At 45.2% G+C, this 26,076-nt stretch overlaps 1 protein-coding gene across 1 annotated transcript; it reads right to left on the reverse strand.

Moving 5' to 3' along the window:
- Positions 1–3,727: 3,727 nt before the first annotated feature.
- On the reverse strand, positions 3,728–21,245 carry Mrln (myoregulin). Its single transcript, XM_052163657.1, has 4 exons — positions 21,141–21,245; positions 19,790–19,941; positions 5,931–6,047; positions 3,728–3,960 (listed from the first exon to the last, which is right to left on the reverse strand). Exon 4 carries the CDS (start codon positions 3,939–3,941, stop codon positions 3,801–3,803), a length of 141 nt encoding a protein of 46 aa, XP_052019617.1. The 5' UTR covers positions 3,942–3,960; positions 5,931–6,047; positions 19,790–19,941; positions 21,141–21,245; the 3' UTR covers positions 3,728–3,800.
- Positions 21,246–26,076: the final 4,831 nt, after the last annotated feature.

A 26,076-nucleotide genomic window follows, 5' to 3' on the forward strand; every position in this document is an offset into this window, starting at 1 on the left:
TCTATTTTCTGCAGCATGTCTCAGGTTATCTATATACACCTTGACCCTACTGTTGCAGCCTGACTGGCTAGGGGGCGCTAGGTGGGCTGCTGAGGGGGTGTTGCCATAGGATGTTCGCTCCAGTGAACTTTGTGGTTTTCCTTCTGGAATTGGAGTTTAGCCTCTGGAGCTTTAAAAAAAAAATGGAGTTGGTTGAGCTTTACACCTAAGACTCAGGAGGTCACTCTGAACATACGGATAAGATGGAGTAGCCAAGGTGACTGAGGCTCGCAGGAGCAGAAATCACTTCTTTCACTAGAGCAGTGGCTCTCAACCTTCCTCTAACACTGCGAACCTCTAATACAGTTCCTCGTGTTGTGGTAACACATACACACACACACACACACACCAGCCATAAAATTTATTTTCTTACCATTTCATAAGCGTAACTTTGCTACTGTTACAAATCACAATGTACATACCTGATATGGAGGATATTCAATACGTAGCCTGGTGGTGGCGGTGGTGGTGGTGGTGGTGGTGGTGGTGGTGGTGGCTGCGCCGGCGGCGGCGGCGGTGGCGCCTTTAATCCCAGCACTTGGGGGGCAGAGGCAGGTGGATTTCTGAGTTCAAGGCCAGCCTGGTCTACAGAGTGAGTTCCAGGATAGCCAGCGCTACAATAGAGAAACCCTGTCTTGAAAAAAAAAAAAAAAACATTATGTGACCTCTGGAGGGGTCACAACCACAGGATAGCAGTGACCACCCCTGAACAAACAATTTTGCCTTAGGCCAGACCCTTCACTAAGAAAGCACTTAGCATTTCATTTTCTCTACAAACCTAGGACACAGACACTTGTGTATTCCTTAGGAAGGAAGCTGAGTCCTGGGGAGTCAAATCTAAACAAATAGCCTATAGCAGAGGAGATCCCAGAGATAGGAAACCAGTGCTTGGACGTAGATAGGTACAACTTAACTTGGCTGTCAGTGACTTAATAGGAGCCTGCATATGCAGGAGCCTTTGTATGCAGGAGTCCAAAGCAGCCCTTATATGCAGGAGGCCCTTTGTACGCAGATGCAGCCTTTAAATGTGGGAAGAAACCTTATATGAAGAAGTCTGAAAATACAGTTTTGAGAAAGAGTCAGACCTTTTGTGGTTTTCATTTCTTGCTCAGTTTGACCCTATTTGTTCCCAGGTTAAACATCCAACATCTCAGAAAGGTTAGGTAAGGGGGTGGAGGGGACAATGTCTCAAAGGTCCAATTCCTTTAACACTTCGCTAGGCCTCTTGTGACACTTTGAATTAAAGACTGGACGGAATCGGAGAGGACTGCCAGCCCTGGGAAGAAATCACAGTTTTATTAAAGATGACTGTCCAACAACAACAACAAAAACCCCACCCAAAACAACAGCATTGGGTCTAAAGGACAGACCTTTGTTTTTATCGAAAGCTTTTAAAAAGCAATTTAGCGGTTATAATTTAATACCAACCATTAGAGAATGTGGGAGTTAAGAGAACAGGGAAGCCGGGAGGTCGTGGCACACGCCTTTACTCCCAGCACTTGGGAAGCAGAGGCAGGCGGATTTCTGAGTTCAAGGCCAGCCTGGTCCACAGAGTGAGTTCCGGGACAGCCAGGGCTATACAGAGAAACCCTGTCTCAAACCCCCACCCCCCACAAAAATAAAAAAAGAAAGAAAAAGCAAAAAAAAAAAAAAAAAAACAAGGAAAGAGAAAGCATTGTCAGGTAGGACACAGAAGGGGGTAAATGTAGTCGTTTTTCTGATGAAGACTTTTCAAACAGCAGGCAATGGGACGGTAGATCAGGACAGCAACAGACCAGAGTGGAACATTATGGTTAAAAAACAAAAACAACAACAAGGAAAAAAACCAAGCCCAGACTGGGTTTTAAGAAGCTTATCTTATTAATGCACTTTCATTCACGATTGGAGGGAATGTGATGCTGTGGATCAAGGCTTTGCCTCGTCACGTCCTCGCTTTGGCCTCGTCACGTCCTCGCTTTGACCTCAAGCTGGAAGACATCCCCCGAGACTCATTTTCTTCCTTGGTTAAATATGAACCGCATACACCCATTTCCTCAGGTGTGACCGTCAACCTATGGTAAATACCAGTCAGCAGCTGGATAACCCGGACTTTCGCCTGCTCACCTTTCTCTGTGAGCTGTTTCCCTCCAACTCTCTCTTAAGCATTTCTCCTTTATTCTGTTGGGCTGTGTTATTTTGTTTTGTTTCCAAGATGGCATTTCACTAAGTAGCCCTGGCTGACCTGGAATTCGCTCTGTAGACCAGGCTGGCCTCAAACTCACAGAGATCAGCCTCTGCCTCCTTAATGCTAGGATCAAAAGGGTGAGTCAGCCTCCCAGCTTCCCTCAAGAATTTCTATTCCTAGCCCTTACTTTTAGGTTGGTAGAAATATTTCTTATTGAATTGTACAGCGTTAAGAAAAACTATTTTCCTATAAGATCATAAGTATGTGTAAGAGTGTATGGGTTTATATCTCTCTCTCCTTTCTAATGGGTCTAGTCTGTTGTTTTATTGTACTGAAATGTGATGTTTCTGGGATGTGAAACCCAAGCTTGTCGTGTTAAGAAAAAAATAATGACAAGTGGTTACTTTTGTACGAAGTACAGGACAATGATAAATACAGCCACAGACGGGAGTGGAACGTACTACCACAACCAAGGCAACTTATAGGAGGAAGGCTTGGCTTGGCTTAAGCCATCATGAATGGGGATGCAGGACAGTGGGTAGATGTAAATGATGGGGAGAAGAAGCTAAGAGAGCAAATAAAGATCATTAAGACCTTCAAATAAGACCATGAAGCAGAAAACAGACTCAAAGCTGTGAGAGACTATATATATATATATATATATATATATTATTCAGAACACACCCTTTGGAAACCCCCAAAACCAATGCCACCAACTGGGTACCATGCGGCCCAATTCCCAGGTCTAGGAGGCATATTTCTCACTCAAACCATCATATAAGGCCCAGGAAGAAGATCCAATGGGTAACTGGCTTACTGTGTAAACATTAGAATCTAAGATGCCAGGGCCCCCATAGTGGACACGTCTGTGATTCCAGCACTAGGTGGGGATGAAGACCAGAGGACCCTGGGCAACTCCCTGAGTAGTCAGACTAGCAAAACAGTGAGCACCCTGGGTCGATGAGAGACACTGCCTCAAAACCTCAAGATGGGGAGCTGTAGAGCAAAACTCCTCCAGTTAGCATCTAGCTCCCAGGCTCAGATGTGATCATTGCCCACACCCAAGCCCCCCCCCCACACACATGCCCCCAAATAGAGCCATATAAATCCTTATAAATACAACTTCACTTGTAATTTTGCCTACCAGCTTTACTCTGTATTCTGAATAACAATGACATTCAAAGAAAAAATATCAGTATTTTATTCTCTTTTGGAGGTGGGGGGTAGAGTGAGACAAGGTCTCTCTACGGAGCCCTGAATGTCCTAGAACTCACTATGTAGACCAGGCAAGCTTTGAACTCACAGAAATCTACCCCTCCTAAATGCTATGATTAAAGACGTGCATTGCCATACTTGGCTAATGTTTTACTTGTAAGAGTGTGAAGGCTGCACAAAAAAAGAAATCCCATTCTGATCTACGCGAATCCTATTTAGAAAAAAAAATGGTAAAGGACCAAGAAACGTATTTATCGAGTGTCTAGTTTCTCGAGTAAACGGGTGATATCACCAACTCAATGCCATACATCATATTAAAATGTAGATCTTTATTCGTTGGCATTGTTTGAAATTTACACACAGAACAAAGGAAGTCGGGTTTCTAGGACGTTATGACGACATACATAATGGACATTAAGTCAATGAACAGAACAAAGAGAATTTTCAGAAGCCGTCCCAGAATCTCATCTTCCAGGCTCTGGGGTGAAGTAGTGGAAATTAATATCCAGCTTTTGCCACTCATGTTCAGACACTCCCGCTCCCTAGAAAACAGAAAGAAGGCAGTAAGCACCCTGCAGTAGTGTAGATTCCTTATTTCTTTGGATGAAGACAAACCTTCCTGGGAATGCTCCATCTATTTATAGCCAATCAGTAAACTAAGAGATTTTTCACCCATTTTGGTGACTTTACATCATAGCCCTTAGCTTTCTTGGTTTTATTTAAATTTATGCAATGCAACTGATGGCCCAGCATTTAAGGGGTCATGCATAGGAGTTGAGGCTTGGCGCCATGAAAAGTGCCTATGAGAGGCTATTGGTGAAGCTTAGTTACAGCGGAAAACAGCAGTGTTTTAGAGATGCCAGTGCCATGAGATGACCACCAAAAGCAGCAGCAGCAGTGGAGCACAGGCAGCTGGAGCCTAGAAGACAGGGTGTGTGCTACAAAGGGCAGAGCTGGAGAAGTGACCCAAGCCCTTGGAGGTGCCCTGAAGATCGTGAGTTGGATCCCAGACATTGAACCATTGGAGCTTGAGTTTTGCTTTTGATTGTGACTGTGCCCTGATATTTTTCCCTCTTGATGAAAGAAAGTATTTTAGTGGAGCCCACAGTTTAGAGAACTGGAATTTTAAAAGACCTTGAATTTTAAAAAATATTGGACATTTTAAAGGGATCGAACTTTTAATATGTAAAGACTGTGGGACTTTTAACATTATTTAGATCTTGGGGATGAATAAGAAAGTAAGGGTTAAGGCTTAATGGTGATGTGGTTGTGTGTCAAGTTGACAATGGGTCAATTGTACTGGCTGGTTTTGTGTGTCAACTTGACCCAGACTGGAGTTATCACAGAGAAAGGAGTTTCAGATGGGGAAATGCCTCCATGAGATCCAGCTGTGGGTCATTTTCTCGATTAGTGATCAAGGGGGAAGGGATCACTTGTGGATGGTACCATCTCTGGACTGGTAGTCTATAAGAAAGTTCTATAAGAAAGCAAACTGAGCAAGCCAGTAAGGAACATCCCTCCATGGCCTCTGCATCAGCTCCTGCTTCCTGACCTGCTTGAGTTCCAGTCCTGACTTCCTTTGGTGATGAACAGCAATGTGGAAGTGTAAGCTGAATAAACCCTTTCCTCCCCAATTTGCTTCTTGGTCATGATGTTTGAGCAGGAATAGAAACCCCGACTGAGGCAACCATCAAGCATACTTTCTTCCATGTCTCTGGGTGGTAGAAACTTTTATGTTATTGTTTTGAACAGCTGGAATCTTAAGCAGTCCTAATCCATGATTGGTTTTTCACATGGCAGAACATTGCTTAAAAATTTATGAGTACACTGCAGCTGTCTTCAGACACTCCAGAAGAGGGCATCGCATCCTATTACAGATGGTTGTGAGCCACCATGTGGTTGCTGGAAATTGAGCTAAGGACCTCTGGAAGAGCAGTTAGTGCTCTTAACCATTGAGCCACCTCTCCAGCCCCTTGCAGGAACTTTTTAACTGAACTGTCTAGTAGTGGTTTAACAGCATTCTTAACTTCCTTTCCAGAAAATGAGCAGGCAAATGGATCCTTTCCCAAGCTTTAAACTGAGAGTCTGCATACACACACACACACACACACACACACACACACAGGGACTTGGCCCAGGAAGTGGCACTATTAGGAGGTGTGGCCTGTTGAAGGAGGTGTGTCACTGTGGGCGTGGGCTTTGAAGCTCCACCCAATACAGAAGAGATAGTCTGTACCTGATTTCCTTTGGATAGATATTTAGAATTCTCAGCTCCTCTAGCACCATGCCTGCCTGAACACTGCTATGCTTCCCACCATGATGATAATGGACTGAACCACAAAAACCTGTAAGCCATCCCCAATTAACTGTTGTCCTTTATAAGAATTGCTGTGGTCATGGTGTCTCTTACACATGTAATGGAAACCCTAACTAAGACACTCTCCAAAAGCGGAAAAATAAGAGTAACAGAGAAGAGGTGGAGACAGGGATAGCAAGAGAGACTGGTTCTCACCTGAGCGCCTCAGGAGGTGGCAGATAACACAGCTCTACCAGTTTCCAGCTCTCCTCTCCTGCTCTCTGCTGGACTAATGTGCTGCGGGCACAGGTGTTCTCCTAGCAACCTTAGTTCCTGTGTCAAAGCACACAGAAGGTTTAATTGGACTGTAAAGCAGCCCGGTACACAGAGGCACATCGCCCTGCTCTGGAAACTGCTACAGGACTTTAAAGAGCACACGGAAGACTGCTGAAGATGGGAGAACAGGACACTTCCAATATATTTTAAGACAGAATTAGGTGTCTTAAAAACTAAAATCTTAACAGAAATATTAAACCAAACTGAAGGATTTTCCTTGTAGGGCAAACTTCCACTATACTTTCTAAGGAAACAATTCACTTGAAATTGTATTTGAACAAACGCTTCAATCTCTTTACAGCAAAACATAAATATATCTCTATGTAAGAGACTACAGCTTTCACGACTACTGGGTTGGTATTTAAATATTACGAACTTTACAGAGTAGAAAATAAGAGAGTGGATTTATAACAACAACAACAACAACAACTAGGCTGTAAATATGGCCGTTGTTCCCCTCAAGCATTGAATCAACCTTTATGTACTGTGGTGGTTTGAATATGCTTGGCCCATAGGGAGTGGTACGGTTGGGAGGTATGGCTCTGTTGGAGGAAGTGTGACACTGTAGGGGTGGGATTTGGAGGTCTCCTGTGCTCAGGCTCACCAATTGCGCAAGAAACAGTCCTACCTGCCTAAGAGTCAGTCTTCCGACTGCTTTCAGATCAAGACGTAGAACTCTTGGCTAGACACTGCCTTGCTCCCACCTTGATGATAATGGACTGACCCTCTGAACCCGTAAGCCAGCCCCAATTAAATGTTGTCCCTTATATGAGTTGCCTTGGTCATGGTGTCTCTTTTCAGCAATGGAAACCCAAACTAAGACATGTAGCTTGTGTCCTGAATATAAAGTTGGCATTGTGCTCAACAGAACTCAATATGTTTTTGTTTCCCCCACCTAAATCACCATATCACAGCTCTCTGATAAGCTGTTTCTCTGCACAGGATAAGTTACTTCTTTTCAAAAGTTATTGGGACCAGTAAAATTTTAAATTTTTTCTTGATTTTTACTCTTCATATACATGTGATATATGCTGGGTAAGGACTCTGGGTCTCAACATAAAGTTTATTCATGTTTCAATGTATAGTACCTATAAACAGTCCTTTTAACATAAACACCCTTTTAGTGCATCACAGCCTGTCAGAATCAAACTTGGAATCTTCCAGTTGTAGAGTATGACAGTCAAGAAGTTTGAGAGTATGGGATGGGTGGGGAGGGGTCTCCATCTCTATTCTGTATCAGGCAAATAGGTGAGGATTATGGGAAATAAATCACATACTTAACACTTTTACCAACTAAATGCATACAGGTAACATTTGAATTATTTGAATTGCAGAAAAACCAAATAGAAGATAAGGAATGGTCATCAAACCATTACTCAGCTATAGAGAGAACATACTATATTATTAAAATGATAATGCACACCATGAAATCATAGAAACATCACTTAGAAGGTGATGCTTAAATATTCTTAAATGGTCACAACGTCCCTTACACGCCTATGCGTCATTCTCTTTGAAAGAACCTCCCAGCTTCCTTCAGAAAAGCCATATTTCCAAATGATCTTCATGATAACTTCAACTGGGGGACAAACAACCCCATGGCCTAGGTGTCATGTCCACACATGACTTCTAGGGACTTGGACCTCACTGGGCAGCAAGGGAATTAAAAGAACGAATATGGTCAGAAACACAGACGAGCTGGGATCAGCTGGTCTGGGCTCTTAGCTGGAGAAACCACAGCATTCTGGAAGCTCCGTGTATTTAGTATAAGAGAGAGGGGGTTATTACACACAGATAAGGACAAGGAGTTACTGCATATAGATAAAGGAGAATTATGGTACACAGCTGGATCAAGGACTAGCAAATTTTAGTAGGCATAGTCTCTGTAGGGAAGCCATCTTCATGCCATAAACATCCAGCGGGAGAAAGCTGTGGTGGGCAGTCTCTGCAAATACTGTCACTATCCACACACAGGCCATTTACAGTCTCCCTCTGAGCCTCACCCTAGGGGAAATGGCTTTGCCATTTTCTTCAAAGGTCTGAGACTCTTGGGGTTGCTGACATTGGCCACGCCCATGTCAACAATACACATTTACTCAGGGCTCTCTGTGCTCCCTACAGCTTGGGGGCACAGAGGTAAGTGGTAGCCTAGATATAAAATGGAATGTCATACTGTCGTGGCTCTTCCTGGTTGTCAACTTGACTCTATCTGGAATGAGCTACAATCCAGAATTGGGAGGCTCACCAGTGATCCTAATCTAAAGGCTGGGAGATACAAGTTTCTGACCTGGATCTTGGCTTGGAGATCTTGAGGCACAGTGGCTATGGATCCCAGAAGATTAAGAAGTGGCTATGAATCTCTGAGTTCAAGGTCATCTGGGATGAAGCAAGTCCCAGATGCAGGTGTGGTGGCACACCCCTTTAATCTGAACCACACCCTCTGCTGGAAACCTATATAAGGACTTTGGAAGAAGGAAGATTTGTTCTTTCTTCTTCACCTGCTTGCCTTGTGGGACTGAGCAACTGCTAGATCCTTGGACTTCCAGCTGCTGCTGACCATTGTTGGGGAGTTGGACTACAGAATGTAAATCATTCCTTATTATATAGAGACTACCCATATGTTCTGTGACTCTAGAGAACCCTGACTAATACACATACTATGATAGAAATTAAACTACAGTAAAATGTAAAACTAGGATGGACCTTCCAAAAACAAAATCGAATCTCACTAAGCAAGGCACTAAAGCAAATACTCAGCGTCAACTTGAAGACGTTTACATAAGGTAGTATGTTTGGGCACCGTGTCCAGTTGAGTACATACATTCCTGGGCTGTGATGGTTTAAAGAGCAATGGATGAAGAAGGGAATGGATACTGAATTAACGTTCTCCTTGGAACAACACATGTGACAAGAAGTGATTTGAGGGGGTGGGGCTTATCTGAGCTCATGGTTTGAGGGGATACAATCCCTCGTGGTAAAGCAGGACCTTGAAGTAGCTGGCCATGCTGCAACTGCCATCAAAAAACAGAGAGAGATGAATACTGGTCTTAACTCATTTCTCCTTTGCATTCAGTCTATTCAGGGCTATGACTATTTAGGATGGGTCTCCGTGCCTCAGTTAAACCTCACTGAAAGCACCTTCAAATATATACCCAGAGGTGTGCTCCCAGGAGGGTTCCAAATGCAGTCCTGTTCAAAATCAAGATCGCCCATCACGGGGCAGAGGTGACTAAGGAGTGACAGGAAGAGCCTCCAGACAGGTTTCACTTCTTGTCAACATAGTCACAATTACCTTCAAACTATGTGTTAGCCTGTACCTAGAGCACGGTGTAGCATATGCCTGTAATCTCAGCAGGCTGGGAAAGGGAAATTGTGAGTTCTAGGGCTAGTTCAGGCTACATAGTAGCCTCCTCCCAGGCTAGCCTGGGCTATATAGCTGGACCTCTTCTCCAAGTCCAAAATGGAAACAAAACAAGATCAATCCCCTTGAAAGAAATAAGGAAACCCTGTACATATGAGTTTAGTACATCCTTCTGTATGTATCGTGGTCTACATGGTTGAAGTATTGATGTTGGAGAAAGAGGCAAGAAAAAATATGTGGTTGGTGGAAGGTCCGTGGGGGATTCCCATCCTCCCCTGCTGTTTACCCTTCTCAGGCCCATTTAAGTTAAAAGGTTTTGCTCTTACAATCTTAGGTAGCCAGAAAAAGTAATGTCTTCTTCCTGCTCTGTTAAATTAAAGGCACCCACAGTGACCGGTTTGGTGAGAGCTGTCATTACAATGAATATGAACCCAAAGAACATGAAATTTTCCCATGAAAATATATCGTTGATAAGATGGCTTGGGGGAAGTAAACATGTTCCCACTTCATTCAAAGCGCCATGACGGACAGGAACTTGGCTGTGTCCTGTTTGTCTCTTCCCCTTGGTTTCTAGATCTGAATCTCCAGGAGAAGCATGTCCCAACGTTGTCCCAGCAGCCCTTGTGTCAGCATAAACACACACAAGTTTAACTGTGGACAAAAACATTTGAATATCACGATTCTTCGATAACATTTTTTTTTCTCTACTTTAGGATATAATGAGTATCCCTGGGTGGTAAGCTATTTAGTAGCATGCATTTTTAGGAAAATTATTTCCTAGTTGTTGTTTCTGATCCATGAGTATTTTTTTTTAACTTGCTGACTTATGTGGGATGCATGTGTATCTTTGCTGCATGCCCTATCAACCTATCCAGACTTTGTTTTGATCACAAGTGCAAGTCAAAAGAAAAATCACAAGACAGGACCTTTGATGTCCAGTGGTAAACTCTAGGTTAGTTGGGGTCAAGTTTATTTCACACAGAAGCACAAAAAATAACCCTTCCTCCCACACGGATACTTCTGCTGGTCTGTTCCCTATTTTCAGAGGCCAGGGGAGTCTGTGAAGCATCTTTTAGACTGTTACATTAAAAATAGAGTAGATATTAGCATTCAGTCTTATAAACTTGGAAGTTTCCCTTTGACTCTGTCAAGATATTGGTACAAAGAATTCACCACCCAGTTTGCTTGTTGACCGGACAGCTAGACAAGAGGCCTCATCCGCAGAGTGAGATGTATAGAAAGGATACAGGGTCTTGGTTCACATGCTTAGTTTCACTGTGTTTCTTCTCTCTGCTGTTCCCAGCTTGCAAGCCCTTGCTTCTAAGCCATGGATATCTTTTCCTTTTTTAAAAATAATTTTTTAAGGTTCACTTCAGGTCCCAATCACAGGCCCCCTCCCCTGCTCTCCTCCCAATCTCACCCTTATATTCCCCTCCCCCATCCCTCTATCCCCTCAGAGAATGAGAAGCCCCCTTGGGTACCAACCCAGCCTAGGAGATCTAGTCTCAGCAGGACTATACACATCCTCTCCTACTGAGGTCCAACCAGAAAATCCAGGTAGGGGAAGGGGATCCAATGGCAGGGAGTGGCGACAGAGACAGCCCCGGCCATATGGAAATAAATACTGATTCATGGAACCACCTGTATGGTGGATTTTCTTTTTTCTTTCTTTCTTTCTTTTTTTTTTTTTTTTTGTTTTGTTTGGGTTTTTTGTTTTTGTTTTTAGATTTATTTATTTATTATATGTGAGTACACTGTAGCTGTCTTCAGATACTCCAGAAGAGGGCATCAGAGCTCATTATGGATGGATGTGAGCCATCATGTGGTTGCTGGGATTTGAACTCAGGACCTCTGGAAGATCAGTCAGTGCTCTTACCAACTGAGCCATCTTTCCAGCCCTTATAGTGTATTTTCTAACTGCTTTGGTCCCCTGAGGAAAAAAAAAGAAAACAAAAAGCAACCAAACAAAACACCTCATTACATAACAGCATTTCTAGTTCATTCTTCTCTTACACTTCCCCTTCCCTTAGGTGTGGATTTTTTTTTTCCTTTTTTCTTTTTGATCAAGGCAAAGAACAGAGCGTGCTTTGTGAGTCTCTTGTACTGTCAAAAGAAACTGCTTAGTCTGGCAGTGGTGGCGCACGCCTTTAATCCCAGCACTTGGGAGGCAGAGGCAAGTGGATTTCTGAGTGTGAGGCCTGCCTGGTCTACAGAGTGAGTTCCAGGACAGCTAGGGCTACACAGAGAAACCCTGCCTTGAAAAAAAAGAAAGAAAGAAAGAAAGAAAGAAAGAAAGAAAGAAAGAAAGAAAGAAAGAAAGAAAGAAAGAAAGAAAGAAAGAAAGAAAGACAGACTGCTTTTCCTTGGATTTAGTGAAGACTCTTAAACATGAGAGATGAGAGTTACGCTTCAAAAAAAATTTTTTTTTTGGACAGAGTTTTCTAAACCTGTTCCGTGTCTTCATCAACACCTAACGGTTAAAATAATATTCACATATGTCTCCTTGAGAAGCATATTGCAGAGTGAGACCATTGAAAAATATGGGGCAGTAAGTTTTAAGTATTGCTCGGCAGAGAGGTGGGCCCTTCCGTGTACTGTGGTCAGTTCCAGGACACTGAGTGGTCCACAGCTGCCAGCCTCCTGGGGGTGGGGGATGGATCCAGACACACCCAGAACTCTCTTCTCCTTCCAGATGCCACACTTGCAAGTCCGCTGCCTGGGTAATGCTTTTGGATGAGAGGTTTTTTCAGAATGGGTCACGATTGCAGGGGAACCTGGTCATGCCGGATGACAGCAATAGCCACATTCCCCTGTGAATGGCTCGTGGGACGACGGTGTGTGTACTTGGGAGTCTGACAAGCATGGATTTTCCAGAATATTCTTACAGTGGCGAATAGTTGTTTTATCTCAGGAAATCTGCCCTCAGCCAGTGGGACCTTCCTCAGACCACAGGATCAAGAGCACGGGCTCGCGGTGGTGCGGTCTGAAGTTGTCTTGTTTGGCTTGGTTTTCCCTTGCAGTCCAGGCTTGTCGTGGACTCTAAATGCGGTCCAGGCTGGCCTCAAAGTGACAGTCTTCCCGTACCTCCCAAACGGTAGGATCCCATGGGTACATGTCCCAATGGAGTAAATGTCAACCCATATCTATTGTCCCTGACCACTGACTGGTTTTCCTCCTTGGTCCTCTCCTGACCATTCACTAGCCACAAGAGAATGACAGTAGGTTACAGTGGTTGAGAGATCTAAATTCAAACTGACAAGATTTGAACATCAGTTACCGTGGGACCTCAGCCATTCACCCCGACTCCCTCACATCAGCTAGCATGTTTGCAACCTACGATGCTGAGAGCCTCTTTCTTTTAGTATGGTGGGAGAATTCAATGGACATCTGTGTCTAGAAAGTCAACATTTAGTGCCCGGCAGCAATAATTAGTTATAGACTAACATGTTGTTCAGCCAATCACCTGCAGGCTCCTTCAGGACCTAAATACTTAAAGCTGTCAAGACTCTTCCTTACCTTGAGAATGAGCATTGCTTCTTCTGAGATCTGCCCTGAGCTCAGAACCGGTCTTGCATGTACTGGACACATCACAAGTCATGCCCTATCACAACTGTCACCTGCCTGGTTCCACCTATCACCTGCCTGTCTCCACCTGTCACCTGCCTGGCCCTATCTGTCAGTCACCCGCATGATCCTATAGGCGACAGATCCAGGTTCCTGGAAGGTGGGCCCATGTACGGAACCTGGGTGACAGACCAGACAAGTCTGTGACACTAGCTGGTTTTCAACAAGCATTGACTTACAATTATGTTTAAAATAGATGCATTCCTGGAAGACTCTGTGGTCTTGTTCAAATGAAAAGCACAATGAGAGAAACATAGACTAATTTTCTCAGAAAGATATTTAAACAAGGAGACCTCAAAGCTGAGTGTTTTCAATTTGCCTCAGTTTGGAAAGTGCTTCGTGTTCCAGCGAGGGTTCTGTTCATTGGCATTGCGTTTTTGAACTTGACAAGTTCTGTGAAACTTCTGTCGAGATGGTTTTGCTCTTTTTATTTTTCAGTGCTTGCTTGTGATGGGGGAGCTGAGTCGTGCTGTTGGCAGCTCACAGACATTTGGCACAGGACTGTCAGGGCCCGAAGTTGTTTATATTTGAAGTCACTGAGGGGCCTGAATTTAAGTGATTTGGGAATTAACTGAAAAATTTGTGCATCTTCAATAGTAAATAGATTTTGGATGCTCTATAAACTTCTGACCTGTCAGCTCAAGTTATACTTTCTGGGCTCTCGAAGGTCCCATTCAATGATGACCAAAGTCGAATCGCATCAGGAAGGGAACCTAATACTGAGTAAAGATTTGATCACTAGGAACTGTGGGTCAGAGAAAACATGTATAAAATAAAGGAATGACCTATGCCAATAAAACGGTTGAGGTCCTGATTGCCATAACATGCTTATTGATTAAGACATAATTTCAAGGTGATTTTCCTCCTCCTAGCAAAGAGAATTGATTAGTAGTGAAAGTATTTAAGAGCTGCAGAGCTAGAAAGATATTTTTTTTTTTAACCATCTTCTCATTTGACACATGAGGTTTCGAGAGGTACAGACTTGGTCAGGGTCACTGGTCATCATTTTCAGAGGTGGGGGTCCTAAGTGCTTAGCACCTTTTGAACATTCATAACAGTTGGTCTGTGTTTTGCCAGAGTTCATTATATGTAAATAATCTGTGCTCTCTCTCTCTCTCTCTCTCTCTCTCTCTCTCTCACACACACACACACACACACACACACACACACACACACACCATATATATGTACTGGCTGGTTTTGTATCAACTTGACACAAGCTGGAGTTATCACAGAGAAAGGCGCTTCAGTTGAGAAAATGCCTCCATGAGATCCAGCTGTGGGGCATTTTCTCAATTAGGGATCAGTGGAGTAGGGTCCAGCCCATTGTGGGCGGTGCTGCTGGTGGTTCTGGGTTCTATGAGAGAGCAGGCTGAGCAAGCCATGGGGAAGCAAGCCAGTAAGGAACATCAACTCCATGGCCTCTGCATCAGTTCCTGCTTCCTGACCTGCTTGAGTTCCAGTCCTGACTTCCTTCGGTGAAGAACAGCAATGTGGAAGTAGAAGTGGAATAAACCCTCTCTCTCTTCCCCAACTTGCTTCTGGGTCATGATGTTTTGTGCAGCAATAGAAACCCTGACGGAGACAGCATAACACCACCACCTGCCCCAGCTCAGCATCTTTGATTCAGGCCAACATATTTTTTGTTTTGTTTTTTTTCCCCAAGACAGGGTTTCTCTGTATAGCCCTGGCTGTCCTGGAACTCACTCTGTAGACCATGCTGGCCTCAAACTCAGAAATCTGCCTGCCTTTGCCTCCCAGAGTGCTGGGATTAAAGGCGTGTGCCGCCGCCACCACCACCCAGCTGATTCAGGCCAACATATAACCAGAAAGTTCCAAGTAATGTAAACCACGAAGGGACAACGGGAAAATATCTGTCAGGTCAGGGCTACATGACAAACTCGACAGGGCAAACTCCAATTGAAAACAAAGACATTCTTGGCTACATTTGAGCAGTGAATGAGGAGAAGGGAAGACTGGGGTTGGAGCTGGATAGAACTAGTTTTGATCCCCACTGACTCTGTGGTCCTTGGAAGAGGGATATTACTTTGTCTGGCAAACAGACAATAACATCTGTCTGGCACGAGTCTCGAATGTCTTGATTCATCGCTAGAGTTAATTTACCCTTCACCCTTTGATGTTAGACTCATGAAAACCAGCAGTTGGAAATTAACACCATCTTCTCTCAGTCGGAGAGACCAAAGCCCAGGAAAGATCAATAGCCTATCCAAGGTCATACGCTGAACAAGCTGTGACTTGGGACTTTGGAAGGAAATCTATTTGACACCAAAGCCGCAGGCTTAACCGTGTGGCTTCTCAGAACTGATAACAAAGGCCAAGAACTTAGCACGCTGCCTTGTGCTCAATAAATACCGAGGTGAATCATCAGAATCATGGAGTCATCAGAAAGTCAGCCCTCCTCTGTATCCAGCCAGGGGAAGAAGGCTTCTTATTCTAAACCATCTCTGCCCATTTCCTTCCCCTACTCCACCTCGACCTCTCTTTCTTCTCTTGTCACTGCCGTGTCCCACACATTTATGGCCACACACACCTCCCACCCATCTGTGGCTCTGCATGACTCGGATGCTTAAAGCTAGCATCCTGGCCCTAAAACGAACTATTTTTTTTGTTGTTGTTGTTGTTCTCATGAACAAAAGCATCCTCTTCCTCATCCCATCTACTCCTGGGGTTCCTGGAGGCTGGGGGTTCTAGCTACCTCATTCTCACCGCGAAATAAGATGTATATTGACCCTTAAATTACAGAAGTATGGGTGAGCAATATTAGGAACCCTCTGCAATCCAAATGGTCAAAATGTTACCATCCACTACGTTTCTACCTTCTCCATGATTGACACAGAGAGAGCACTCTTACTTGGCCTAACAAAATGCCCAGAGCTTTGGCTGGGTACTCTTCATACCAGCCTTGGCAAAGAGTCCCAACATGCAACAGCTCCCAACCGCTATCCTTCAGGTGAGTTGAAGAAAGAGGAATGGGAATTTGAAGGGACTGGATAGTAGTGGCCGTGACGGTGTTGTTTGCAGAACTTAGCTGCTCAGATGAGTGTTGTTCCTGGGTTGGGAATGAGGGGTGGAGAGGGGAGAATCCTTGAGGTTGAGCATATAAAAGCATTTGGTAAACGCTGGAGATCAGCTGGGCAGTAGTGGCACACGCCTTTAATCCCAGCACTTGGGAGGCAGAGGCAGAGGCAGGCAGATTTCTGAGTTCGAGGCCAGCCAGGTCTACAAAGGTGAGTTTCAGGACAGCCAGGGCTACACAGAGAAACCTTGTCTCAAAAAAACAAAAAACAAAAAAACAAAAACAAACAAACAAGCAAAAAGCTTGAGATCAGTTCTCAACTTGTGGGGCGTGACCCCCTTTGAGGACTAAATGATCCTTTCCCAGGGGTCACCTGAGGCCACTGGAAGACAAAGATGTTTACATTATGATTCATAACAGCAGCAAAATTACAGTTATGAAGTAGCAATTGTTGGGGTCACCACAACTCAACTTAAAGGGTCGCAGCATTGGGAAGGTTGAGAGCTGCCAACACTGTTATAAGACACTTTTCAGCTTATGTATAATTTCTGAGAGCTTCTGGGTGTTCTCTGGGGGCAGGTTTAGTTAAGAATGCAGAAGGCAGTCAGGCAGTGGTGGCGCATGCCTTTAATCCCAGCACTTGGGAGGCAGAGGAGGAGGCAGGTGGATTTCTGAGTTCGAGGCCAGCCTGGTCTACAGGTGAGTTCCAGGCCACAGGTACAGCCAGGGCTACACAGAGAAACCCTGTCTCAAAGGAAAAAAAAATAAAAGAATGCAGAAGGCACGGTTGGAGAAAAACAGTTCATGTTTAAACAAGACTATGGTTTCCTTTAGAGAAGGCATGAGACTGGCAGCAATTATTTCAGTGGCTAAAGGTATGGTGAGGTATGTCTTTATGTGGATGGATGTGGGGGTATGCATACATGCATACATATATGTATATGCATGGTTTATGCACATATATCCATGTGTATGCATATGTGTGCATGGGTGCACGGGTACATGGATGTATGTACATGTGCATGTATATGTGCATCCATGTGTGCATCCATGTGTGTGTGCATCCACATGTGTGTATGTGTGCATGCATATATGGAGGTGTACGTGTGCATGTATATACATGTGTGCATCCATATGTGTGTACATCCATATGTGTGCATGGGTGCACGGGTGCATGGATGTATGTACATGTGCATGTATATGTGCATACATGTGTGCATCCATATGTGCATGCATGTATGGAGGCCAGATGTTGGCATCAGGTGGCTGGTCTTCCTCTATCATTCTCCATCTTCATATATTTTGGAAATAAAATCTCTCGCTGTGCCAGAACTCCCTGATTGGCTGGCCTGGCTGGCCTGTGAACTCTGACATCAGCTTCTCACCACAGGCTCCCTCACCACCATGGTTACAGGCACGGTGATGCAACTTTAATAAAATTTATACGTATATGGGTGTTCTGTCTGCATGTATGTCTGTGTACCAAGTGCGTGCTTGGTGTCCACGGAGACCAGAAGAGGGCATTGGATTCCTGGAACTGAAATTAGAGAGGGGTGGGAGCCACCATGTGGGTGTCAGGAACTGAACCCGGGTCTTCTGGAAGAGCAGCAGTGATCTTAACTACTGAGCCATGACTTCAGCCTCCATACTCAGGTTTTCCGGGGAGGCTGTGATGATGAGGTTGGTCCCACCCCTGAGCCTCCCGGCCTGGTATCCCATCACCTTCCCTTCTCAATGCAGGGCCTCATCCACGTGCACCAAGCATTTTGCTGCCACCACCCAGACCCAGAAAGGTTTCTTTATACCAATTTTTTCCCTAAGCTCATTAAAGCCATTATGAAGATTACGATACCCAGGTTGGGGTCCCCCAAGAGTTCTGAATCATGAAGAAGCCCTCTTTCTCACAGGACTTACTCATCAAATCACCATATTCTCCCGCCACACGAATGGCTTAGGGGCTGTTCTGGCCTAGGACCATAGCTGTACACGGCAGATAATTCAATACACCTTCGCGCAGGGCAGGCTTATAGAAGAAATCACAGATGCCATTTCCCATCCTGCCCCTGGAGTCTCGCTGTGGGAAGCAGGTGTTCACTGACAGCCTTCCTTTCGATTCTGTGTGAGCTAAGAGATCCGCAGAAGGGCACAACAAAGGGGAAGAGGCGGGCGTTGGTCACACCAAACTGGGAGGCTCAGAGGTGGGACTACCCCATCATCACAGATCCTAGTCGTAGCCGGAAGTTGAGCAAGACAGCACCTTTCTACCCACCCACAGCGGTGGCCTGTACCCTCCTGAAAATGAAGACCTTAACGACTTTAACTGCGGGACAGTTTAACAGGAACTTGTTTTTCAGACTAATATTTCCTATCAAGCGAAGTGTTTGCAGGCTGTGCCCCTGAACTGGAAATGGTAGATGATTCCGGAGATTAAATCCGTTCAATGAGGGATTTTTATAGACGACATTAACACTGCTGGCAGGACTCATAGCTGCTGCTAAATTGCATTACTGCCAAATATCCAAGCCCCTGCAAGATAGGTAATAATTCATTTCATAAATGAGGAAACTGAGGCTCAGAGGGGGCTGAGTCCCTGTACAGTCTTATGACCACCCTCACCCAGTAACTTTCTGTGTTACTGAGATTCACTTTAATACCTCTGTGAGGATTATACCTATACTGGACGGTGGTAGTGCACAGCTGTAATCCCTCCCAGAACTCAGGAGGCAGAGGCAGGTGGATCTCTGAATTGAGGCCAGCCTGGTCTACAGACTGAGTTCCAGGACACCGGGGATACACAGGGAAACCCTGTATCTCGAAAACCAAAACACTTTGGTATTTTTTGTTTTTTGTTTGTTTGTTTGTTTGTTGTTTGTTTGTTTGTTTGTTTTGAGACAGGGTTTCTCTGTGTAGCCCTGGTTGTCCTGAAACTCACTTTATAGACCAGGCTGGTCTCGAACTCAAAAATCTGCCTGCCTCTACCTCCCAAGTGCTGGGATTTAAAGGCGTCCGCCACCACAAAAGTAATTTCTATTTAGAAGTGTACGCATGCGCAAGAATGAGACCTGTCTACCCCAAGCAGAGAGCTATGCTAATGTGCGGCCCCGAAGGACTGAGATATCAGGTGTCAGCTCTGCCCAGGAGGACCAGGCAAGGCATCTGGCTCTCTGAATTCCAGGGTCCTCCCTTGCCAGACAGAAAACACAGTGACCTACTTCTCAGGCCACTGAGACGTGACCATCACAAAGAGGCTGCAGAGACAGAGCCGTTGGTTACGAAGCTAGTAAGCAACCCAGAACAGGGGATAACAACCGGCCGCCATGCCTGGCCCAGCTCTCCCGCGTGGATTCCCATAAATAAAAACTCCTTTTGAAAATACTGAGATTCTGTCTGGAGAAGGAAACACAGGGAGTTGTGTCAAGCTGCAGCTCCACAGCTCGCTCGGCCCAGGGATTTATAGCCAGCGTTATTAATCACCTGCTCTTCCCGCTGTGAGCCAAAACCCAAACAAAAGGAGTAGTATTCTGATGCATTAATCTCCCTTATCATCGGCCTCGTAAAACTTTGGAGGGGATGTTGAAATGCAGGCAGTGGAAACCGGGCTCTGGGAGTCAGCAACTTTTACCCTTCAGGGTTTCCTACGAGAAGCAAACAAGTGTTTTCCGCTCACCTCTGCCTGTGTCAACGCTACTTAAAAATATAAGCGCAAGCAATACTTACCGTTCAGGGGTTCAACTGAGCCAAGTCCGAAGTCACGGGAATGGCTGCCCTTCCTTTCAAAAACACCATCTGCTCCCCGTGGACGCACAGCTCACTGGGCTGTTATTAGTAACTGGCTTCGAGTGCTAGGCAGAAACCCGAGCCAGAATGTCCTGGAGAGGAGGACAAGAGAAATTGACAGACACAGGTGGGATGGAGTCTAACAAAATATACTTACACCGAAGCTCAAGGAAGCCGCTAGGTGGGGGACGCCTTTCTCCACGACCAATAGGTCCCCAAATATTAATTCTACAATATTCTAAATTAGTTCTAAAATTCTAATTCTAAAATATTAGCAAGCAACAGAAAAACCTGCTTCATGGAGATAGCACAACGCTGAGCTCCCTCTGCTCTTCTGCATACTTCTTTTCAGCAGGGAGCTGGCTTTTAAAAACTGTGTTTTATTCCTGGGTGTGTATCTGTTTGTGTGATGTCGCATGTGTGCGGTATTTAAGGAGGACAATAAAGAATGTCAGGCCTGCTGGAGCGATAGTTACAGATGCGCGACTGACTGCTTGTGAATTCTAGAAACTCAACCCTGGTCCTTTGTGAGAGCAGTATGTGGTCTTAACTGCTGAGTCACCTTCCCAGCCCCCTTTCCTTCCTTCCTTCCTTTCCTTCCTTCCTTCCTTCCTTCCTTCCTTCCTTTTCTTCTTTCTCTCTTAAAGATTTATTTTATGTGAGTACACTGTTGCTGTCTTCAGACACACCAGATGAGGTTACTGGGACTTGAACCCAGGAGCTCTGGAAGAGCAGCCAGTGCTCTTAACCACTGAGCCGTCTCTCCAGCCCTCCAGCCCGCTTTCTGATATCTGAATGACTTTTCGTGTTTATAACTTTAACCTAGTCTCTCCAGCTCTGTTATGAATTGCATCAAGTTTGTTCACTCTCCCATTAGGGGTGAGGGAAGTGAATATTGGGGGGTTGGGGGGGGGATGACACTACATCCACAGAGCAACCTGCAGAACTGATGTGGTCAAATAGAAACAGACAGGGTGTTGCTTCTGGCTTGAGAGACTCTCTTCTTCTGAAATTCTGTATTTCAAAAATGTCCAGGTGGCCCCTCTAAGCCCCCCACTCACATGAACATCCGACCGTTCAGAACAACATCAGAGCAACTTAAGACCCAAGTTCTACCGAACACAATTGTCTTGAATGTTAAAGGAGAACTTGCATTTACCTAACAGTTACTGGAGCATGTCACTCCACTGTGCCCATCTGTCTTAGTCAGGGTTTCTATTCCTGCACAAACAACATGACCAAGAAGCAAGCTGGGGGGTGGGGGATGGGGGGGAGGATTTATTCAGCTTACAGTTCCAAATTGCTGTTTATCATCAAAGGAGGTCAGGACTGGAACTCAAGCAGGTTGGGAAGCAGGAGCTGATGCAGAGGCCATGGAGAGATGTTTCTTACTGGCTTGCTTCCCCTGGCTTGCTCAGCTTGCTTTCTTATAGAACCCAGGACTACCAGCCCAGGGATGGCACCACCCACAAGAGGCCCTCCTGCCTTGATCACTAATTGAGAAAATGCCCCACAGCTGGATCTCAGGGAGGCAGTTCCTCACCTGAAGCTCCTTTCTCTGTGATAACTCCAGCTTGTGTCAAGTTTACACACAAAACCAGCCAGTACACCATCTTTGGGGCAGTGGGTACTAGCTGCCTCATTCTTAAGGTTCTAGTTGTCTTTTATCCTAGCTCAGACCCTCCCCTCAACCCCCACGGATAGTGACTCTCCTGTAATCAATTTGATTGCACTTAGGGCAACCTAGAAAACATTCTTCTGGGCATAGCTGTGAGGGAGTCTCTAGAGAGGTTAAACTAAAGCGGAACAAACCTTACTTAAAGCGAGGGATACCATACCCTGGGCGGGGCTCGCAGGACTGGAGATCAAGGGAAAAGGGCAGGCTGAGTATGGCATTCAGCTCTGGGCTTTATAACGGTGTACCCATTGTTCACTGTGACTAGTCATTTTTGCCCCTCTTGTCTCGGCTTCCTACCCTCTGGGAGAAACAAAACAGATACAAGCTTTCCTTAAATTGCTTTTGCTGACTAGTCTTTCTTTTACCAAAGAAAGCCTTCCCCATCAACTAGACACTGTGTTGGGGCAGGTGGGGCAGTTTGTTTATTACAAACAACTCAGTGGTACCAACAGCTGTTGGTAGACACATCCGTACTGGCTGAGATTTCAAGTTTTCACACTGATCAATTTAACACTTATGAGCATTCATTGGATGTTATGTATAGACAGCTGTGCGTTCACAAAAGATGAGGTATGTCTTAGTCAGGGTTTCTATTCCTGGACAAAACATCATGACCAAGAAGCAAATTGGGGAGGAAAGGGTTTATTCAGCTTACACTTCCACACAACGTTCATCACCAAAGGAAGTCAGGACTGGAACTCAAGCAGGTCAGGAAGCAGGAGCTGATGCAGAGGCCATGGAGGGATGCTGCTTACTGACTTGCTTCCCCTGGCTTGCTCAGCCTGCTCTCTTATAGAACCCAGTGCTACCAGCCCAGGGATGGCACCACCCACAATGGGCCCTCCCTCCTTGATCACTAATTGAGAAAATGCCTTATAGCTGGATCTCATGGAGGCACTTCCTCACCTGAAGCTCCTTTCTCTGTGATAACTCCAGCCTGTGTCAAGTTGACACACAAAACCAGCCAGTCAGGTGATTCTGTTGCCAGCATACACGGCAGAGATGACACTTACCAAACCTTACTGAGATAGGCCGGTCACTCCACATAACCTCTAGATTTCTCAGCAAAGTATGTATTTTGCCTCTAGCATTCACTATTGTCGCCAGGGACAGCTCTCTCATTTTTTTCTTAACCCCACCCCCACCCAAAGGAGTAAGAGGAATACTGAGAATTATGAGCAATTAAGGATCAAAGCCATATTCAATGATTTCCCCTCAGTTATTTAAAGAAGCTAATCGTGCGGTAGTAAGCTTGGTGAATGTTGAATGTGTCAGCAGACCACCCAAGCAAATCCTCAGGAAAATTCAAGATCCAAGCCACTCCTTTCTCCTCTCAGGAACCTCAGACTAGCAGAGAGAAAGCTCCCATGGCTGACCCCAGACAGTAGCGTCAGACCTGGAGGCTTAGCTCATGAGTCTCCTCAGCCGAACTCTCATGCGTCTGTGCAGCAGCCTCTGTTTGAGGAAGAGACAGGCCTCCTGCAGGAAGAGGATTAGCAAAATACGTAAATGAACGCCTTTCACAATAATATCTACCGGGAAACCAACTTCCTGTCCTTAATCAACCTGATCATGCATATACATTTTATAGAGATAGGATCGTCTTTGGGATGTTGGGTACGTAGTAGAATTAAGGAAGAAGTCCAATAGTTGCCCCTGCTCCCTACAGTCTTGTTTGGCTCAATCTGGACTCTGTTATGATGTCTGTGCCCATGGGAGAAGTGGGAGGGGGGATCTTCTATGGCTGATGGAAAAGAAACAGGGGCCTTGGAGATGACGTGTTCTGGTCAGGTGCTAGACCTGAATGATGGTCATCCTGTCTGTATAGTGGGGACTTGGCAAGTTAATCTTAAGTCAAAGCATCCCACAGATGATACAGGACCAATGAATGGCATATTCTCTTCTTTTCTGCTTTTTTCCTTTTGTGTGGTGGAGTCTTACCACGCAGCCTTGGCTGAACTCAAATTCTCCATCCTCCTGCCTCAGCCTTCCAAGGGCTGGGATTACAGGTGTGTATCACTGTGCACAGCCAAAAACAAAAATTATTTTCTTTGTATGGACAGAAGTGGGTGCTTATGGTTGCCATGACAATCTTTAACCTTAAAATCCTTCTGTCTCTGTAAATCAACATTCTTGCTGCTTTATCAATAACATCTTTCAAAAGAATAGAAGGATGCTTTCTGGGCTCTTATTCAAAAGGCGGGTATAGTCCCCCGTCACGGAGGCTATGTCATGGGCACAGGCACGTGTGGTGGCTGGACATACTGTGCCCACAGTCAGGAAGCAGGGACAGATACCCGCTGATACTTCTCTTTCTCTTTTTAATTCATTTCAGGCCCTCAGCCCACAAAACCCTGCCAGCTTTATTTAAGACAGGCCTTCCCTCTTCAGTTAAACCCTTCTGGAATCACCCTTACAGACACACCCAGAAGTGTGTCTTCATGGTAACTCTAAATCCCACCAACATGGACAGTTTCTGTGTGTTAAGATTACAGGTGTGAACCATTGCACCCCGTGGGAAAAGACAGAAAAATTCTATGAAGTGCGATTATTACTCTCATCTGAAATATTCCCATGCCAGTGCCAAGAAAATCAGGTCACTGTTGAAGAACACAACTATCTTTATGTTTATTTTCAACTTCATTGAAACTGAAAACAGAGACTCAAGTCACTCTCTTGGGTCTGGAAAACCAGTGAGCACAAATGTGTGTGTGTATATACATATACATATACATACACATACACACACACACACACACACATATATATATATACTCACATATACACACGCACATACACACACACACATATATATATACTCACATATACATACACACACACATATATATATATACTCACACACACACACGCACATACACACACATACATATATATATACTCACATATACACACACACACACATATATATATACTCACATACACACACACACACACACACACACACACACACATATATATATATTCACATATACATACACACACACACACACACACACACACAGTCCTCAGCTCCAGCCTGGCAGATTATCCCTTGGAAGTGATGCGCATATCCTTATGCAGCCTGGCAGGGAAGACAACAGATTCAGAGAGGCCACATCACTCATCCAAAGACACAGTGTCAGAGGTCACATGCTCCTTTGGTTTTGATGGGACAAGGGACCGAGGTGCATACTTAACACAGCAAAGCAGACCTGGCCTCTAGATTCTCTCAGCATTCCTCAGTCTCTACCTCCTGGCATACCCTTGCTCCCACCTGAACTTTCCAACCCAGGAGCTGGGCTGTCCTTACCCCAGAGGCTCCTCCCTGTATAATCCAGACATTTTGGTCTCTTCCTCCTCTCAAACCTTAGGGCTAGTGAACTCCCCAGAGAGCAGCTTCCCAACAAGCCTGCCTTTAATATCATCTAATCTGGCTCGAATCGGCTCATTTCACTGGCAGAGAAATAACCTATCAGCTCTGGTAACAGACATTCTGGGCCCAAGACCACATTCTGAAGCCCAGGCTCTCAGAATAAATACACAGGGGTATCTGTGGCAAAAGCCTGCATCTTGGTAATAAGATAGAAGGGGGAAAGGGAAGGCAGGGAGGGATGGAGCCAAATGAACTGTGTGCATTCTGGTGTTTCTTCAAACAGAACTGAGGACACCAGACCAGAAATCAAAGTCTCACAAAACTAACTCCGTGTCCAGCGTGAATGGAAGGCGATTTCCTTCAGAGACACAACTAGGGCCAATCTAAGCTTGACAGGAAACCCATGGACCCTCCAAAAACAAATAAAATGTAACTCAGGGCACAGGCTTATACACAGGTCAAGCCTGGGACCCCTCCTTTGCTCTAGTTTCAGGAGCGGGGAAGGGGCTGTCTGTATAAAGGGGCCCTGATGTATGAATAGCCTTTGCTCTCTCTGAATGGCAATGGAACTGGTTCATCCACTGAAGACCTCATCGCCAGTTAAAGCAACCGGGTTTTCCTAAAGCACACAGAGTCTAGCGTAAGAACAATGTTTACTTTTTAATTGTTTGACAGGCGCATCTGCGCCTTCCTGCTTGGGCTGTTTGACTTGCTCTCCCTACTGAGGTGCTGGGTGGAGTAAGGAAAACCAAGAATTTTTTTTTTTTTTCTTCAGATGGTGAGGCAGAACGTGACCTAAGAATTTGGCTGGGTACTTTCAGAACCCAAAGAAATCTTCCCTCTGACGTGTCTGGTGTCAGAACCGAAGCCTAACACCTTCTGGCCCTGTGGATGGTGGGAACGGCAGACTTGGAGGATCAGAGGAGGGGGCATGTCCCTGCATCTCAGAGTTCTGTAGCTTTCCGTTTGCTGAACCATTGGGTTCAAGGATTAAGATGAAAGGTCGCTTGATCCTCACGGAACAGGGTCTCAAGGTGTCAAAGATGTCCAGCCCTGAACTGGAGAAGTAACCCATTGGGGACAGTGCTTGCTGTCTGAGTGTCGAGGACCTGAACTAGGATTCCCCAAAACATGCATAGGAGTGTGTCTGCCCGTGGGACTCCAATGCTCCTCTGA

The sequence above is a fragment of the Apodemus sylvaticus genome, chromosome 19 (assembly GCF_947179515.1).
Source record: "Apodemus sylvaticus chromosome 19, mApoSyl1.1, whole genome shotgun sequence".
Lineage (NCBI taxonomy): Eukaryota > Metazoa > Chordata > Mammalia > Rodentia > Muridae > Apodemus > Apodemus sylvaticus.